At 46.7% G+C, this 19,245-nt stretch overlaps 1 protein-coding gene and 1 long non-coding RNA gene across 5 annotated transcripts; one reads left to right on the top strand and one right to left on the bottom strand.

Moving 5' to 3' along the window:
• Positions 1-52: 52 nt before the first annotated feature.
• Positions 53-4,103, bottom strand: LOC115540034 (arginine-hydroxylase NDUFAF5, mitochondrial). Of its 2 annotated transcripts, none has more exons than XM_030351004.1 (5): positions 3,986-4,103; positions 2,774-3,310; positions 712-795; positions 331-413; positions 53-251 (listed from the first exon to the last, which is right to left on the bottom strand). In XM_030351004.1, exons 1-5 carry the CDS (start codon positions 4,065-4,067, stop codon positions 165-167), a joined length of 873 nt encoding a protein of 290 aa, XP_030206864.1. In that variant the 5' UTR covers positions 4,068-4,103; the 3' UTR covers positions 53-164. The 2 variants fall into 2 exon arrangements, with proteins under 2 accessions (XP_030206864.1, XP_030206865.1); XM_030351005.1 differs by having other exon boundaries at positions 3,092-3,310.
• Positions 4,104-7,841: 3,738 nt separating this feature from the next.
• On the top strand, positions 7,842-15,898 carry LOC115540053 (uncharacterized). Of its 3 annotated transcripts, XR_003976104.1 has the most exons (7): positions 7,842-7,900; positions 11,943-12,139; positions 12,217-12,325; positions 12,433-12,628; positions 13,173-13,387; positions 15,322-15,459; positions 15,812-15,898. It is a non-coding gene; the product is annotated as an uncharacterized LOC115540053 (long non-coding RNA). The 3 variants fall into 3 exon arrangements; XR_003976105.1 differs by lacking the exon at positions 7,842-7,900 and having other exon boundaries at positions 11,796-12,139; positions 15,300-15,459; XR_003976103.1 differs by lacking the exon at positions 7,842-7,900 and having other exon boundaries at positions 11,798-12,139.
• The last annotated feature ends 3,347 nt before the right edge of the window (positions 15,899-19,245 follow it).

Here is a 19,245-nt window from a genome sequence, read left to right as displayed (position 1 = left end):
ACATCATTCTGTAATGTTAATGTTATGCTAAAAAACACTCAATCATTTTTCTCTCTCAAAGCTTGTTTATTGGGGTTCATCTTTAAAAAGGCCAACACTTTAAATCCCACACTATGTACATTATTATAACATGAATAGAATGTTCTGGCCGGGGTCCGGCGTCTCTACGGCGTCTCCTTGGTGACGGTGCGGCCCACCTGGGTCAGGTCGCTGAACGACACCGTAGCGGACCCTCGCTTGGCCGGCCGGGCCTGAAGACAAAAGGAAACACGCTGGTACCGCAAACCGAACACCACGCACAACACTGTGCTGAGGTCACATCCTGTTTACCTGGGACTCGTGAGGCTTCCAGCCAATCATGTAGAGGACGTGGAAGGTGGCGGGGACGCCGCCGTCTGGGTGGCCGTACATCTCTGGGGACGGGTCCAACCAGATCAACATTTAAAGTTAGAGTCTAAAAACAGTGTCGGTGAGGAGGGTAATATCAGAGGGAGAGAAGACACCAAACAGGAAGTGGACACATTCTGCAACTCGTCTACCGCGGAAACAGTCACTACCTCTTCTTAAAATAGACCTACAGCTCACACCAGACCTGACAGGATTCCATCCCATAATACTGCCTCTGATACTCCCCTGGACTAGTCCCAGACCAGGAAGGATCCTCCTGGTCTGGCGCTGACCAGAGGAGGACTCTAGTGGTTCTGTGCTCACCTTGGTAGATGACCGCCGCCGCCAGCATGGAGTCTCTGTGGAGGACGGACTTCCTGTTCCACGCACAGTTACTCTCACCCATCCCTGAGAGAGAGAGGGAGAGAGAGAGAGAGAGAGAGAGAGAGAGAGAGAGAGAGAGAGAGAGAGAGAGAGAGAGATGTGGGGAGAGAGAGAGAGAGAGAGAGAGAGAGAGAGAGAGAGAGAGAGAGAGAGAGAGATGTGGGGAGAGAGAGAGAGAGAGAGAGAGAGAGATGTGGGGGGAGAGAGAGAGAGAGAGAGAGAGAGAGAGAGAGAGAGAGAGAGAGAGAGAGAGAGAGAGAGAGAGAGAGATGTGGGGAGAGAGAGAGAGAGAGAGATGTGGGGAGAGAGAGAGAGAGAGAGAGAGAGATGTAGCGAGAGAGAGAGAGAGAGAGAGAGAGAGAGAGAGAGATGTGGGGAGAGAGAGAGAGAGAGAGAGAGAGAATTTCTTTGAATCAAAATGTGTGTATTGGTTTCTCAATAAGTAGATTGACGAACACAGAGATTGTGACATCCGTCAACAACACAACGCAAGCTCTGTGTGAAAGAGAGAGGCCTGAAGACAAAAGGAAACAGTAACGAGAGGGGGGAGGGGGGGGGGGGGGGGGGCGGTGTGGCCGCGGGCTCGGGTGCAGGGCGTGCGGGCGGGGCGTGCGTGCGGGGCGGTGCCGACGGCTGCCTGGAGGTGGTGAACGGTGCAGGAGAAGGCCCTCTAGATCCCGGACCCCCGGAGTCCTTTGAGGTTTGGACGCACGGCGGATGTCCGGGTGCTGGTGGAGCAGCTGTGCTCCTGACAGTGAGGACCTGACGGAGGACTGCACCGCCTCAGGGCAGCTCTCAGGGTGGTGGCGCTCATCAGCCACTGAGGCATGACAGCCTCCAGAGAACAAAGCCCTGTTCGTTATCATCACCCTCTCTTTCTACCTGTTGAGCAACAGGAAGTGATGTTATGGGTATCTCTCTAATGCACAGGACGTGACGTCATTGTATTAGGGATGGTGAAGATACTGGGTCTCATAAGGGAATTGTATTGATCTAATCCTATTATTCAGCGTATTAATCAGCTGAATCCACCCTCTATAATGTCTTTGAGGTCTTAAAAACGAAGGTTGGCTATTTGTAATATCCACCAAGGCCTTCAGATTTTATTCTAATATCCTGATTCTAGGGTTCTATGTGGAGAAAGGGATTCAAATGCTGCGTTAAATAATATTATAATATGATCAAGTACAATATTATACAATTATCATACTTATAACGAATAATTTAATAAAGTATACAATTTATATATGTAATGAATTCCTGACTAAAGTATAACATTTATATATGAAATGAATAATTAAATAAGTATAATTTATATACATAGTGAATTCTTTAAAGTATAACATTTATTTATGCAATGAATTCTTCAATAAAGATGACTCGTTGACTCTGGATTTAGACATGTCTTTCATTTCCATCTCCGCATCAAAGTAAAACCATTTATTTGTGATCAATATCAACTGAATTACTCTTGTGATGAATTCTTGTTAGTTTATAAGAAACTGCTTCCCTTCTCTATACCTCCCTTCTGTGCCATCTCTCTGTCTCTCTCTCTGTGTGTCTCTCTCTCTCCTCTCATGATGACATCATGGCAGTGTGTGTCCCCCGCGGCCCCCAGCGGCCCCCCCGCCCAGCAGGGGCCCCTACAGGTGAACGTTCCTCGCTACCTGCTGCGCGGACAGGGCAAGGACGAGCACTATGAGTATGAAGTGAAGGTGATTTTACAGAGCTGTATGGATAGCTCTACATCCCTATTTCAATATATCTATATCGATTTATATATATAGATATAAATATAATATGTATAAAAAAGATTTAAAATAACATTTTATTCAGAACATTATATTAATTGATGAAATAAGATAAACATTACAACAGGAGGGTTGTGACTGGTCAGAATTCCCTCCAATAGGAGAGCAGCGTGGGCTAGCGTAGTTTCCTAGCACTGCGGGCTAGCGCTCCATGGACCATTGTTCATCCACATTGGCGTAGGGGTGGTTACCGTGGGGCGGGGCATAGGCCAGATGATAAACGGCTGCACCGCCTGATTCCCGTCGCAGGACGTCGCCTTGGTCCGGGATCTCTTCGTACACCCCTTCAGAGGTCGGGTCAGAGGTCACTACGAGGTCGGGTGTAGGGTCGTTCCTGTGGTTTTGAAGTGTTTCCCTGGAACGGTGCTTCCTATGAATCAGAATGACCAGGGCCGCGCCCAGTGCCAGGCCCACCGGGATCCACCAGTAGTCAGCAGAGGTGACTACTGGTTGGACTGGTTGGTCCACCTGAAGGGGCGGATCCACCTTAAGGTACACTGTGTTCTTACCCTGGCAGTGGTACAGGCCGCTGTGCTCTGATAGCGCCCGCTGCACCGTCAGAGTGCGGTTGTCCGCGGCAACGCTGAAGTGTCCGCCCTCGTTGTGGTCCAGCAGGGAAACCAGGCTCCCATTCACTTTTATCATCCAGCGGACCGGGGGTGCAGAGGCGGGAGGACACTTGAGCTCCACCGTTTGCCCTTCAGACACGTGCACCTTGGAAGGGGACCCTGTGGACACCAGAAGCACGGCTAGGTTCACAACTCCTACATTTCCAGTATCTAGATTCCAAATGCTCAACTGTTACTGGCACTCGTTTTAAATAAGCGACCATTCTGAAAAAATTGGCAATCTTTGGAAAGGTATTAAAAGTGAATTCCACTCACATGAACAGCATCTAACTCTACATGTCCATGAAAGCGTCAAAGAGAAAGGAAATGCTAACTCTGCAAACTCACACAAGGATGAATTTGGACTTCTGGGTAAGACGAGCAGACGGCAATTTACAGATATCTTGTGTATTCCTTTAATAATAGGATAACAAGGTCTTGGAATTGGACATCCCAAGAAAAGTAGGCACAGTACAACAATGTTTCAGATACATTTGCATATGATGACAGCTTGCTTTCTTTCGGCTGACGAACGGTGACTCATGCGTGGGTCAATCTAGACTGAATGGAGCCATCCTGCTCCTTAATGACCCATCTCTGTATTGTCTAAATGCTACCTGCTACTCAATAACCTGTCTCGGTACTGTCTAACCCCTACCTCATCTAAACATAGCCTCTTTAATTACTTATTGGTAACCGATTCCTAGACATGACTTAATCACCAATTAAAGTTATTAACTAATCACTAGTGATCATCAGTGATTTGTTAAGTTTCAGCGTAGGTTTATTCTTTACCTTGTTGAGCCTGAACGAGCAACACAGCCACTGCTATCCAGCCGTAGACCTTCATCTTGTGCACGTCAGCAATCTCTGACATCAACCTCAATCCTTGAGTAATTTACCCTCCAAGGGCGTGTCTTAACCCCCGAGAATCGCGCTTCTTCTGCATTCAGCATTTATTATGCAAGTTATCAAGTAACACTCGCTTGCTCATTTATTATGTAACACTCACTCTCTTTTTTTTCTCTCTCAAAGCTTGTTTATTGCGGTTCATGTTTAAAAACAGCGACACTTTAAATCCCACACTATGTATATTATTATAACATAAATAGAATGTTCTGGCCGGGTTTGGGCGTTTCTACGACGTTTCCTTGGTGACGATGCGGCCCACCTGGGTCAGGTCGCTGAACGACACCGTAGCGGACCCCCGCTTCACCGGCCGGGCATGAAGACAAACGGTAAGGGTGGGTCAGGGTGGGGTCAGGCCTGGGTCAAAAGGTGAGGCCTGGGTCAGGGTGCAGGGCATGCGGGCGGGGCAGGCCGACGGCTGCCTGGAGGTGGAGGTGGAGGTGGTGTCCGGTGCTGCAGGAGAAGACCCCCACGGCCCTCCAGGTCCCGGACCCCCGGAGTCCTGGAAGCTGAGGTTTGGACGCAAGGCGGACGCCCGGGTGCTGGTGGAGCAGCTGTGCTCCTGACAGTGAGGACCTAACGGAGGACTGCACCGCCTCAGGGCAGCTCTCAGGGTGGTGGCGCTCATCAGCCACTGAGGCATGACAGCTTCCAGAGAACAAAGCGCTGTTCGTTATATGGTGCGTTCACATTGCTAAAAATTATTGTAAAGTTCGCGTGAATGACCCCTCATGACGCTGTTATGATTCTACTTCTGTTCGGCAACTCGGGCCAAATTTTGATACCAGAGTTGGTGACGTATGGTTACCTAGTGACGCGTATGAACATGGCGGAACATGAACGTTTTACTCAATATAAAAGAAACAACCATCTTATCACATACTTTACTATTGATTGACTTTGTAACGTCTGTTGGCATGACGTTGCTCAGTTTTAAACGTTGTGTACTGGTAAACAAGCCCTAGATACGGGGAAGTGTTGCCTTCCATACAGTGGCAATACTGTACGTGCTTCTCATAAATAAGCAACAGGGGGTAGGGGATAGGCATCAAGGAAATAAAGGCATGCAAACTTGAAACTGATCCTACTAAGTTCTGACTGGTTTTTATCGTGTAACAAAAACCCTGCTGTGAAGTACTTTTAGATTCCAAACAGGTGTTTGGAATCGCATCCTGACAGCTTGGAATATTACTGTCAGGATGCGTTCCACCTGTTCTAAATGGTCAAATTTAGTGATATCAGCCTGAAAATCACAACACTTATCTGTTGTGGGGAAATAAGTCAGCAGTAGGAATTTCAAAGATGTGTGAGCCTCCTTTCCTATGGAACAGAGGGGGAACAGTATCTGACAGTATTATGAATGAGCACACTTCCTTCCAAAAGTCCATAACATTCAAAATGAAAAGTCTCTCACAAAAATAATATTTTTTATTGATAGAAATCTACAATACAACATCTTCAGATGAAACTCGCTAAAGAAAGTCAGTTTTGAACCTTAGCTCTCTCCAAAGTGCCTCTGTGGTACGAGCACAGCAGCTCGTGGGCGAGCTTTTTGTGTACGCGCGCTTCCTTCGCTCTTCGGGTAATTTCGGACGGGGGCGGGGACTACTGGAAACACATCTCGACGGGGAAACAGATCTCGACACAACACCTGTTGTTTCCCAAGTGCACATGAATGGTCGCTGTTGGGAACACGCGTAAGCACGAGCGTAATCACTGGCGAGCCGTCTCGTTATGACCAGGAGAGGAAACCGCTATAATCACCATCTCTTTCTCATTGCTGAGCAACAGGAAGTAACATTAGCGTTATTTTTCTAATACACAGGACGTGACTTCATCGTGTTAGGGATGGTAGATGCTGGGTCTCATTTTTTCTTGATCTAATCATATTTATTCATCATATTAATAAGCTGAATCCTCCTTCTAAAATGTCTTTGAGGTCTTAAAAAACGATGGTTGGCTATTTGTAATATCCACCAAGTCCTTCCGATTTTTATTCTAATATCCTGATTCTAGGGTTCGACGTGAAGAAAGGGATTCCAATGCTGCGTTAAAGGTGTCAAATAATATGATAATATGATCAATAACAATATTATAAAAGTATCTACTTATAATGAATAATTTAATAAAGTATAACATTTATATAATATGCATTCCTGAATAAAGTTCAACATTTATATATGAAATGAATAATTAAAATAGTATAACATCTATACATGAATCATGAATGAGCTAACATATCTGCATCACACATATAATGAACTTCTTTTACATCGACTTTCTTGAATAAACGTAATCGCATATCATGATAAAACAGACAATTCAAAATAAAATGAATTTCATTTTCAATTTCATCGCGCTAACAAAAATGACACAGCTTATTCTCCTCACTGGTGCCCACCCACCGGCTTCATTCAATGTGTAGAGGGAGAATTCCTGACCTAATTTGAACACATAGGGCCCTCTTTCTCTTAGACAAGTTATACAAAATATAGTTTTCTGTTTAATTTGTTTAATTTGACAAAATGTACGCAGCTTAGGCAGACACCTTACTTCAGAGAACCAGGTCTCTCTCTTTTTGAAGGATATTAGTTATTTACCTATTTTAAGATCCATTACAACTTAGTCCGTTAAAACATCCCCACAACCCAATCCCACATATAAATCATACATGTCACTTGCCCATCATCCACTTTTATGCATGTCACATTCAAACACCTTTTTGGCCCCTCTGTTGTCATCCATCCTCAACAGCCTGTTCCACAACCTCATAATACACACACTCCAGCACTCCCTACAGAGTCCCACCCCACGTCCGGTTGCAGCTGGTATTGGTGCGAATTTATGAACACCCATAAAGTATCACCCATAAAGATGGCCCTGTTTTGGATTTTTTTTTTGGATTTTTTTAGATACATAATGAATTCTTTAATAAAGATGACTCGTTGACACTGGATTTAGATATGTTTCATTCTCACCTCCTCCTCAAAACAAAACCATTTATCTGTAATCAATATGTAATCAACTGAACTACTCTTGTGAATTAATTCTTGTTAATTTATAAGAAACTGCTTCCCCCTCTGTGCCGTCTCTCTGTCTCTTGGTGCGTTCAAATCGCTGGAAATCTTCAGTGTTCACAGTCCATCATGACAGGCTTGTCAAACGACAGCATAAGAGCAGAAATTAGAATGTATCTGCGGGATGATAAAAGTAGTGATGAGCTGCTGCTACAAAATGTAGCTAAACATAGCAAACCAACTAAAGAAAACCGCCTATTTAAAAAATGGATGAGAACAACACAGCAATCAGGGAGCTTGCAGGCCAAGTAGCATCACTGGTAAAAACTGTCCAGCGTGAGAGACAAACCGGTGATAATAACCAAACCAACTTACCTGATAGCAAATCATTTTGGCTTTGTTTAGGCATACATTTGGCCTCTTTGGGCTTGTTTTGGCACATGAGAAGCTCCTCTATAAGATGTGTGGGAGACCTGTGGCTTAATTATGATCTGCCATAATAAATAAAGGGCGCCACGTTATTCTGGCTGAGTTATGGCTCATGTCTGGTTAACCAGCCGACAAAGTGATGTGCGGGACTGCAGGTCATGACTTTGGGTGCGCTTATGGCTTATGTCTGGTTAACCTGCCGACAAGGTGATGAGCGGGAATGCATTTCATGACTTACGGCTGCGCTTTGGCATCTATCTGGCTTGCCTTAAGGCTGCGCCAAGCCCGGGAATTTTGAAGATTTATGCCCAGAGAAGAGCCCTCCAACATCAGTTTGCCGGCGTGATACCTTAAGGTAAGTTGCATAGCCTACATTTATTCTCTTTCTAAAAAATGTATTTTTATTTATCACATCAAGTTACTCAGTCGTTTTATCTGTTTGAAACGCCCTGGTCATGCACTCCACAGCGTTACATTTAATAGCTTATAGCCTACTGTACGTTAAAGCTTCTGCTAAATTACTAAATGTATGTAGGTCGGTTGGATATAGAGCAGGCAAATGCAGCGAGCCGATCATTATAAATATTTCCTCTCTAGCTAGAATATATTCTAGCCTATTTCTTGTGGATAATACGCCTTGCATTTAAAGTGTATAAATGTGTATTAGAATAGGCTATGGTAAATCCCGAGTCTATCCGCGCTACCTTCGAAAACTATGTTGATTAAAGTCGAGCAGGCTAGGCTAATGAGTACGCGCTATACCGGTGGGACCGTGGGAAATATGCAGAGACAGTTAAAATAAATTGTAGGCTCAACAGTAGCCGCGTTTAACTTTACATGGACACATCTGATACGTATAGATTTATATGCGGAATAGAATTAAGCAAAAGATCACGACAGGCTGTGGTATGTGCTCATTATACCACTGTTAAAGGGCGTTGTTCGGCCCGACGCGCAGTGGAGGGCCGGCGGCTATGGCGACACATTAGCGCCATAATTCAATAATGTGATAAAAGATGCATTCGGGCGCATTATATTATTTCACACGCGTAGATATTAACTGCGAGCGCGCAAATGATCTCTGCGCGCGCGCAAATTACCTCTGCGCGCGCAATAACAGCCTCTCGCGAATGATGTTCTGCTCTCGTGCGCGAATTTAGTTTTGGCACTATGGGGAGGGAACCCAGGCCCCCAGGATAGGCATATACTTCCGCAATCCACCCGTGCTCAGAGGCCAAACCTGGTATTGCAGCTGTTTTAGCTGGGAGTGGACGGGGGTCCGTCTTTTCATGTGGCCCAGAAGTAGATATCGCCGTCCACTCCAATACAAGTGGGGAACAGGATTGTGTCTCCGCAAAAAATGTCTGGATATCAATCAAAGGCTCATAATTATCTTTCTACCCTGTTCTAAAAAAATGTAAGTTTTTTCTTTTCAAAACGCCTCCTCAAGCGTTTTATTAGCAGTTGATGTTGGGTGGGCAGCTGAAAGGAGCCGTACTGAAACAAACGGCTCCTTGCTATGGACCTATTTTGAAGTGCACGGCTCCATTAACTTCCGAATTAAATTAAATTCCGAATTAACTTCCATTAACTCCATTAACTTCCAAAGTCTGAGATTTGTCCTTTTACTTAACATGAATGGCGTTGAACACGGATATATAACACACATCATTGAAATAGCTGTAACAGGCACGGACGTATTGATTACCTGAATGATTATGGGAGATGATTCATAATATTGTTAATTGTCTAATATTAACATTTCAGTTGCGTTGGTAGGTATTTCATTTTCATTTGCTTGTTTAGCTATGTATGACAGGGTTATGGTTAGCTATGTATCACAGTTGACAATGTTGGTGTATTACAATTCAATATTTGGGTAGGCTACTCCAACTTCGTTGCTGGTCGATATGTAAACATTTACTTTTATAGAAATTATTGATTGCATTCTTCGTAAAATAGTTAGTAAACAGAAGGAATCTGTTTCTTAAGCAATAACATTGAACTGAATTTTTTAGGCCTACATACGTTTACTATGTTACTATGGTATTATATGGAGCAATCTTACATATTTATGAAGTTTCCAGATCAATAAAGTTCTATCTCTTTTTATTTGAACTGCCTGTATGTCCTTTTGATTATAGTATTACAGTGTGTACCTTGGTTATCAGCTATCATAGAATGGTGTCCAAATGGCTGCATGTGTAAGAAATAGGATTTGAACCAAGTGTTACAATATAAAAAGCTTTTATTAAAAGACCCCCCACCCCAAATTTTAACCAAACACTTTTTTTGGCTGTTTGACTGGGGCAGAAGAGTGGAAGGGGAAACAAAGACAGGTAGCCTAAGAAGTAAGGAAAGGAATGAGAGGAAGAACAGTGAAATGAATGAACAGTGTGATAAACGCAAATGATTACCAAAAAGGTTATAATTACTGATTTATCAAATACGCAGAGAAGAGCATCATCGAATAAAGATTAAGGACCTGGATTATATCTTACAGTATTGAAAACTGTTGAAATTACAATTCAGAGTGGAGAAGGCTGAAGGCATTGGCCCTAAAAGTGTCAGTTTCACCCACTCTGGATTATCGCTTCAAGAGACTGTGAAATGCTTTTTAAAAAAATGTCATTTCCCCTATTGGAGAAATGAACCTTGTCTTTTAGGTAAAAGACAAGGTCCTCATCAGATCCCAGTCCATCATGCTCCTCTACTTGTCTGCCGTGCCACCATCATGCCTCATGCATCACCTCTCAGCGCCTACCCAGCTGCATCTTATTCCATTTCGAAAAAGCGAGCATCTCACCAAGCAAAGTTTTGCTAATGCCTGCTCAAGTTATTTAAATACTTAATTCGATGGATATCTGAATATATTTACAGATGGTTCTAAAGATCCCAAAGGACAATGTGGTATTGGCATATATATTCCAGAATTTGAAAAAGGATATGGATATAGAGTGGGTGACTTTATCAGTATACTCAATCGAGATGGCCACAATAATCACCGCTCTTAGATGGGTTGTAGATACTAAGTTTTATAACAAATAATTCAATACGTGAAGATTTGGTGATTTGGTAAAGCATCTTCTTTTAAATATTATAAGCCTTGGTTTAGTTATTCAGTTCTGTTGGATTCCAGCCCACCATGGAATATATGGCAATGAAATTGCTGATAAATTAGCTAAAAGATACTAACCTAATTAGAAGAATTTAACCTTAAGTATATATATTTCTTATTTTTATTTATTCATTTCTTTTGTTAGTTTGTTTTATTTTGTTTATTTTGTTTCGTTAGTTTGGTTTTTTCTTTGAATTTATTTGTATGATTTAAAGTATGATTTGCCAACGTCCTTGTCCTTGTCAACGTCCTTGTCACAAACTCCTGTGTAGTAGTCCAGTAGGTCGCGGTATATGGGGGAAAACTATGATCCGCCACTAAACTAGAAGAAGAAGAAGATCTCTGCATCCGGTACGTCACGGAATAGGTCACGTGTCTTGGCCACATAACGCGGAAGCAAATCGCTCCGGTATGTAGCCATGCGCCACTGAGCAGGTTTGCATAGGAATGAATGGGCGGCCATTTTCCAGTCCGTGGTCCATCCTTTATTATGTCCATGAGGGAACCAAGGCAGGGCGGGCTTTCCTATGATTAGCCGTTTCTGAAGCGCGATATTTGATTGACAGCCCTCCTCTCATTCAATTCTGATTTGTACAGTAAATGGCTGAAACGATAGTTGCGTACTGTAACTCTAGATTCTATGAGTATAGGTGCAGCCTTTTAAGGCTATCGCTATTGGGTTATCCCTAGGCGTGAGCCGTAGCACTGAAATTTTTTCCCACCAACAGCGTGGGCCTCAATTACGTCCGCGTGTGGCGTGCCTCAACGACGTCCGCATTTCGCAGATATAGTCGGGCGCCGCCGGCGGTCGTTCTGTTCCCAATAAACTTAGCTTTTCTTCAGCTATTTAAAGGACAATGAGGCCGACACTTAAAAGGCTGCGCCTAGTATCATAGAATCTAGAGTTACAATACGTAACTATCGTTTCATTTACTGTACAATTCAGAATTGAATGAGAGGAGGGCTGTCAATCAAATATCGCGCTTCAGAAACGGCCAATCATAGAAAAGCCCAACCTCCCTTGGTTCCCTCCCCCATAGTGCCAAAACTAAATTCGCGCGCGAGAGCAGAACATCATTCGCGAGAGGCTGTTACGCACGCACACACAAACACACACACACACACACACACACACACACACACACAAACATGCATTTTCTGATTTGTCAATATGTTCAGTTATTTTGGAATCGTTCTTGTTGTTAAATGTGTGTAGGTTAGGCAGGCAAGGCAGTAGGGTTAAACGGGTTAACAGAGTGTGATTTTTGTTCTCATGCAGAAGACCAGCTATGTTTTCCGTTGTCTGCTTTGACAATTCCGAGGAGGTGGAGGTTGTGCCAACGCAATGGTACAATAATGGGGCGTGCAGGTGGCCCCCCCACAAGGCTGAGGGAGTCAATCGGGCCATAAGGCAGCTGGAAGAGCCCCAGGATAACTGGCCTCTATTTGACAATGCCAGGGTTTTTTTTTCTTCAGGTATGTATACTTATATAATTAACTGATCAGTCATGATATCAATAAATACAATCCTAAATTCGAGTTCTGTTCAACAGATAACTATCTGGAGTGTCGACAGAAGCTGCCACTGGCTCAAAACCAGACGGATTTGGCATCAGAGGTCGAAGACCCAACAACATACCGGAGACCCAAAAGAAAAATCAAGTATGACTTTTATGCTTTTAGGGCCTTTTGTTCCAACATATTTGTGCAAAGCCAGTCTCTTTATGAACTCATGTATTTGTCTTTTGTTTTGTCTGTCTCTAATAAAGGCCAAGTAGACACGTCCGATCGGACTTTGAAAGTCAAGACCCCTGCAGTCCTCCAAAGAAACAGGCCTTCCCAATCCTCCCTGAGGCCCCTGCTATCGCTGGACCGTCCAACTTCAGGCGCTTCATACTAGCGCAGCCCACTCAAAGTGGGTGTTATGAGGTCCCTGTGAACAATGAGCAGCCTCAGGGTTTTCAGGTAGTCGAATTGCAGAAGTAATTTCATTTGCCTTTTTTAGTGGAGATGATAGATGATAAAATAAGTAAATTGTTGTTCACTAATAAACTAGGCAATCAGAATTGAAAATTAAGTTGAAAGTTGAAATAATAGCAATTCATAATAACAATATATTTTTATGCCCGGCTCCAGCACTTAATGACCCTGGGGTCAACCCTTCGCCAAGCAATTGGCGTGAGTTATGGTGGAGGTGACGTGGCAGAGACAGGGTCAGAGGAGGTGATGGTAGGGACACCTTATCAGGGCCAGTCTGTCAGTCCAGGGTCAGGGACTCAGAAGGGAGGCTGCGATCAAATGTGTGGAAGTAAGAATTAATGTGTTACACTCCTCCAGCCTTCGATTGATATATGAGTGATATATATATATGAGTATATATCCTTGGAATAGAATAGATAAATAGACACATACATCAATAAATATGAATGTACATACAAAAATACATGCGTTGAGGATTTAAAACTGCCTTTTTATAGGCCTACTAAATGTTTATTTTTTTCTTTTTCAGCTCTTCTGCGTGACCTGTTGGTTAACCAACAAATACTGATGGACCAGCAAAAGACCATGATTCGGATGATCCAAGACCTCTACAGAAACAGCCAGGGAGGTCAGAGGATGTCCACCACCTCCAGGCATACTGCCTATTTTCCACTAGTGGATAAACAGGCTCTGGAGGTCCTGGAGGGCGACCTGGCAAGCCAGCGGGAACTTCGTCAAGAATTGGTGAGCTGCTTTTGATTTCCTTTGTTTCCCATACATAGAATAATGTGTGGCACTGCGCCACAGAATCAACACTGAGCACCTAATTGATTCCGCTTCTTTTTTTTGCGATATTTAAATATAAATATCGTTCCGTTCATTCATCACCTCATAGCACTCTTTCTCCCTGACATTCTCGTTCACACACGAAAAACGATGCGATTAATATGAAACACGGCCGTTAGAACCAGGCCTTCAGGACTACTCGTCTCTCTCCCCCCCCCCCCCCCCCCCCCGTCAGGACTCGGCGTCGTTCATTGTCTGACTTCTGCGCAGGGGGGCGGTATGGGCCTGAATCCCCCGGGCTGAAAAGGGGTCCCACTCCGCCTCACTCACCACACATTGCTTTCTGTCTGTGGGAAACATGTAAGGGATAATGCCCGACGAGGTGTCCATTATCGGGAATTAATGGACGCCTCTGCGTCGGTACGGTTGCGCAAATTAAGACCATTCATTTATATTTTCAAGCGTTTTACAATCCAAATATGACGTTTTTCACAAGCCATAACTTTGTTTCCCTGGTAACGCCTGAGGGGTTGACTAATACCTGGACCAGGATTATCCTCCCGTAAGGTTCTTAAGCAACGGAAACGTTGTTCACTCCTCCAGTAAATAGGACCGACCTTAGCTACGACTTGGCAACGGGAGGTATTCTAGTCCGCTCAGCTATAAGCCAGAGAGCTAACGTAATACTCTAGGGTCTAAAGCAGGGGTACTCAAGTAGTAATGATGAGGGGCCACAAAAAAAAATTTCAGTGACTCAAGGGGCCGGTCGGTATACGTGTGACTGATATATGCTCTGTTTTAGACGTAACTCGTAAGCACGTAAGATACATAACCCCCCCTTGCGCTGGAAAAATATCCCCCCTTACGTGCTTAAGTGCATCGGCCAAAATTCCTGACTATGCAACACTACGGCCCTACGCAGCTCGCAAAGACTGTGATTGGCCAGCTAACCACATCCTTTCAGGAGTCTCACATTTCCGGTTTTACAGCATAATAGCGCCATTTTTAAAAGGCTGTGACAGAAGCGAATGAAGAATTTTGAAGAAGGAGAAGAAGAAAACACAAGAACGAATTATGATAATTATAAATATAAACAAGCCAGCGATTTCCACTTCCACGTCCACAGATTCGTTCGTTGCTCCCCCTACTGTTCTGGCGGAGAATCCCCTTGCAACACTCGCAATCCTTAAGGAACCTTAAAGGAACCGTAAATCAAAACTTGTCTAAAACAAGTCCCTTGTGTAAATTACGTGCTTACGTCTCTGCGTCTAAAACGACCCTAAATCGGCCTGCTGCTGAGATGGACTGTCTGCCTCGAGTTTGGGAGGGCTGGAGCGGTCTGTGGGCTGGAGTGCTATCTGTTTATTGTTGCAACCCCCAGCCTCGTATTGAGATCGCGGCGCGCGGTTTCAAAATAAGAGCGCCCAGCACGATTTTTTTTTTTTTTTTTTTTTTTTTTTTTTTATAATTAAAAAAACTTTTCATAACAGCTCGAGGGCCATTAATAGACACCCCGCGGGCCACAAAAGGCCCGCGGGCCGCTACTTGAGTATGACTGGTCTAAAGCATATACCGTGTTGTGTTACAGTTTACTTCATTTTTCACAATTCGTTTTAACTCTCGTTATAAAGACAGGCTGATACGATCGCCAGCTAGCGCATTAATTGAGAACTGTGAACAGACAATTTGACGTAACTACTTATCTGTCCGTACATCAGGAGTTAATGCACACCCTACAGCAAATCAGAATCGAGTATTCCCCCAGACCGTGGTATAATTAAGGGTAATGCTGAATGATTTAACAAATAATGGTAGGCTACTTTTCTTTTGGATAAATAATGCTACTGGTTCTTGTTTTTTATTTGTACAGGTTATCACTCTTGGATTGGCAGGGGGAGCTGATGCCAAAGATACTGTGTGGCGCATTTTGAAACAGGCCATCAAAAATGACCTCGCCAAGAACATCTCATGGCGGGGGATGAATGGAAAGATTTCATTTGAAAATCTACACCTGAAGGCAGTAGTGATGGGTAAGCATTTTAACTGTTCATCAATGTTTATCAAAAGCATCCTGTTCTAGTCTCTGATAACTCTTCTCCAAAGACTCCTGCACCTATGCGGATTCTATCAGGCTGAAACCATCAGTCTGAACTGAGCTCAAAGCACTTTTGAAATGTTTCTAGGAGACAACACACAGGGTTAGCCACAGCCTCAGAGCATGCACCTATCTCCCACATGATGAGATCTATTGACAATGCTTACAGTTGGAACTTTGCATAGGGAAGAAGATTGTAGCATGCATTACAGTATTGCTGTTTAAATCCAGTTATATCTGTTAAAATCACAAACACAAACATTCTTTGTGTATGTCTTCAATTTCAGATGCAGTGAGGCACAATCCATCCTGCTCAACCGCAACAGATGTGCAGATTGGGGATGCCATTAAGAGATGGTTTTACTGGGCTGGGGATCGGGAGGGAGGGAGGGAGTAAAAAACGCCAGCCGGCTCCAAACCAGGAGCAAACTGTTTTGGATTAAATCTAATAAAAATGTGCTACTGTGGTGACCCACAATTACTGTGTGAGACATTCACATTCAAGGGACTGTACCTTTAAGATAAACGGTTCCGGTTTACGTCAGTTTCGATTTGAACTCATGTGCGAGTATCACTCGTTTGTTTGGAAGTGGAGAGTAAAGCTGACTCGACCCATCTCCGTCTCTTGTCTCATCATTTACATACTCCACAATTGGTGACCCCCGACGCGAGTTGGATACGACTGTAAAATGTTTCACATCGACGGTGATAACAACGCGCCCGCCGCGGCGCCGGCCGCCGCTGGCGGTGCGGCTATCGACGCGGCGAACGTCGGCGCTATCTATGCTGCCACCGTCAAGTTACCGGACTTCTGGCAGAACAACCCACGGTCGTGGTTCCAGCATATCGAAGCCCAGTTCCAGCTGAGAGGAATAACACAGGACGTGACTAAGTATTTCCACGTGGTAGCAGCCTTAGATGCCTCGACGACGGCCAGGTGTATGGCGCGGTTGGAGGCTCCTCCAGCTGTCGGCAAGTACGACGCGCTCAAGGCGTTCCTCGTGAACCTTTTTGAACTGTCGGAGCTGGAGAAGGCGGACCGCCTGCTTTCCCTGAACGGCCTGGGCGACGGCAAGCCGTCCGAGTTGATGGAGAGGATGCTGGCTGTGCTGGGCTCGGCGGATCCCTCCTTCCTTTTCGCCCACATCTTCCTGCGGCAGCTTCCAGCACCCGTGCGCACCGCACTGGCCAGCTCACCCCTCTTTGCCTCCAAGGACTACCGGGCGGTGGCTGTAGAGGCCGACAGGATTTTCCTCGCCAACAGGCAGCAGTTTGTTCATGCGCTGTTGCCCCCCCAGCACACATCGGCCCCGTTTCCGCCGCAGGGATACGACCCGGACACCGCAGCCGCTGTGACCGCCCGCCGACAGAATGACGACGGGTGGTGTTACTACCACGCCAGGTTCGGGGCCAAAGCCAAGCAGTGTCGCCAGCCTTGCAGTTTTGGGGCCCCGGGAAAAGCCCGGGCCAGCGCTCATTAACAGCTGTGAGCGCTGGTCGGGACTGCAGGCTGTTGTTCGTCACTGACACCTTGTCCGGCCGGCGGCTGCTGGTTGATTCTGGGGCTCAGCGCAGCATCCTGCCGGCAACGCCTGTGGACACTATGGCTGGCGGCCATGGCCCCCCGATGGACGCCGCCAACGGCACACCCATTCGTACCTACGGCACGAGGTATGTGGATGTGTGTTTTGGCGGCCGGCGTTTTGGTTGGGATTTCGTCATGGCTGCCGTGTCTACGCCACTCCTGGGGGCGGATTTCCTCTGCGCATACAGACTGCTGGTGGATGTTACGAACTGCCGCCTGATCGACGCCCTCTCTTTTGCTTCGTTCCCCTGCACGCTGGGGGGGTGGGGGGGCTTTGTCTTGCGAACACGTTTGCCACCGGGGACCTGTATCAACGCCTGCTGGCTGAGTTTCCTGACATCACCACGCCAACGTTTTCATCGGCTGTGGCTAAGCATGGTGTGGAGCACTACATCACCACGGTTGGCCCCCCGGTCTATGCACGGGCCCGCCGCCTGGACTCTGCCAAGCTCGCGATCGCCAGGGAGGAGTTTGCCACCATGGAGTGCCTCGGCATCGTACGCCGTTCTAAAAGTCCGTGGGCCTCCCCCCTGCACATGGTGACCAAGGCTGATGGCGGTTGGCGTCCGTGTGGTGATTTCCGTCGCTTGAATAACGCCACCACCCCCGACCGGTACCCGGTACTGCACATTCAGGATTTCACCGCCCACCTGGCTGGCGCCGCCGTCTTTTCAAAGGTGGACCTGGTGCGCGGTTACCATCAGGTGCCCGTCCGCCCGCAGGATGTCCCCAAGACGGCGGTCATCACGCCCTTTGGACTTTTTGAATTCCTGAGAATGCCTTTCGGCCTCAAGGGTGCAGCGCAGACGTTCCAGCGCCTCATGGATTCTGTGCTGCGGGACATGCCGTTCCTGTTCGTCTATCTGGATGACATCCTTGTTGCCAGTGCGTCCGCGGACGACCACCTGACGCATCTACGGCAGCTGTTCGGTCGGCTCAGTGAGCATGGTCTCATTGTCAACCCGGCCAAGTGCGAGTTTGGCCGGTCATCCATTACCTTCCTCGGCCACCACGTCACTCCGCAGGGGGCGGTTCCCCTCCCGGCCAAGGTGGATGCCATCGCCAGTTTCCCACGTCCGCGCACTGTGAAGTCCCTGCAGGAGTTCCTGGGCATGGTGAACTTCTATAACCGTTTCCTTCCCCATGCGGCCCAGCTCATGCGCCCCTTGTACAACGCCTTGCGGGGCAGGAAGCCTGCAGACGTGTTGGATTGGTCCACGGAAATGACGGCTGCCTTCGATGCTGCCAAAACCGCGTTGGCCAACGCTGCTCTGCTGGCGCACCCGTCTCCGGCCGCCCCTGTTGCCCTTACTACGGACGCCTCTGATTACGCCGTGGGGGCTGTGTGTGAGCAGTGGGTGAGCGGAGCCTGGCAACCGCTAGCCTTTTTCAGCAGGAAGCTCCGCGACAACGAGAGGAAATACAGCGCTTTCGACAGGGAGCTCCTGGCTCTTTTCCTCGCCACCCGTCATTTCCGCTTCCTGCTGGAGGGCCGTCGGTTCACGGCTTTTGTTGACCACAAGCCGCTGACGTTCGCCATGGCGAAATCTTCGGAGCCATGGTCTGGTCGACAGCAGCGTCAGCTCTCCGCCATCTCGGAGTACACCACCGACGTTCAGCATGTGGCCGGCAAAGACAATTTTGTAGCCGACTGCCTCTCTCGGGTGGTTGTTGGTTCCGTCCACTTGGGCCTCGATTACGCAGCTATGGCTGGGGATCAGGCTATTGACTCTGAGGTGCAGGCCTACAGGACAGCCCCCACGGCACTCCTTATGGAGGATGTGGTGTTTGGCACGGCCAACACTGCGCTCCTCTGCGACGTCTCTACTGGCCAACCGCGCCCCATGGTGCCTGCTGGCTGGAGGCGTAAGGTGTTCGACACGATCCACAGCCTTTCCCACCCTGGGGTGAAGGCCTCTGCCAAGCTCGTGGGGGCCAAGTTCGTCTGGCCGGGCCTGCGGAAGGACGTCAGGGCCTGGGCTGCTGTCTGTGTGGCGTGCCAGCGTGCGAAGGTGACTCGGCATACCAAAGCCCCCTTGGCACTCTTCAAAGTGCCGGAGAGGCGTTTCGACCACGTGAATGTGGACCTGGTGGGCCCGCTTTCACCCTCCCGTGGTTACACCTACCTCCTCACCA

Source organism: Gadus morhua, chromosome 3 (genome assembly GCF_902167405.1).
Source record: "Gadus morhua chromosome 3, gadMor3.0, whole genome shotgun sequence".
NCBI classification, from domain to species: domain Eukaryota; kingdom Metazoa; phylum Chordata; class Actinopteri; order Gadiformes; family Gadidae; genus Gadus; species Gadus morhua.
This window is presented reverse-complemented; position numbering and strand designations above follow the sequence as displayed.

Excerpts from the sequence above, each read along its gene's own strand:
- LOC115540034 (XM_030351004.1), bottom strand. The coding sequence starts at position 4,067 with ATGTCAGAGATTGCTGACGTGCACAAGATGAAGGTCTACGGCTGGATA. Across the intron at positions 3,311-3,985 it reads GCTCGTTCAGGCTCAACAAG|GGTCCCCTTCCAAGGTGCAC; the intron begins GTAAAGAATAAA and ends TGGTGTCCACAG. Across the intron at positions 796-2,773 it reads GGCCTATGCCCCGCCCCACG|GGATGGGTGAGAGTAACTGT; the intron begins GTAACCACCCCT and ends TCTCTCTCTCAG.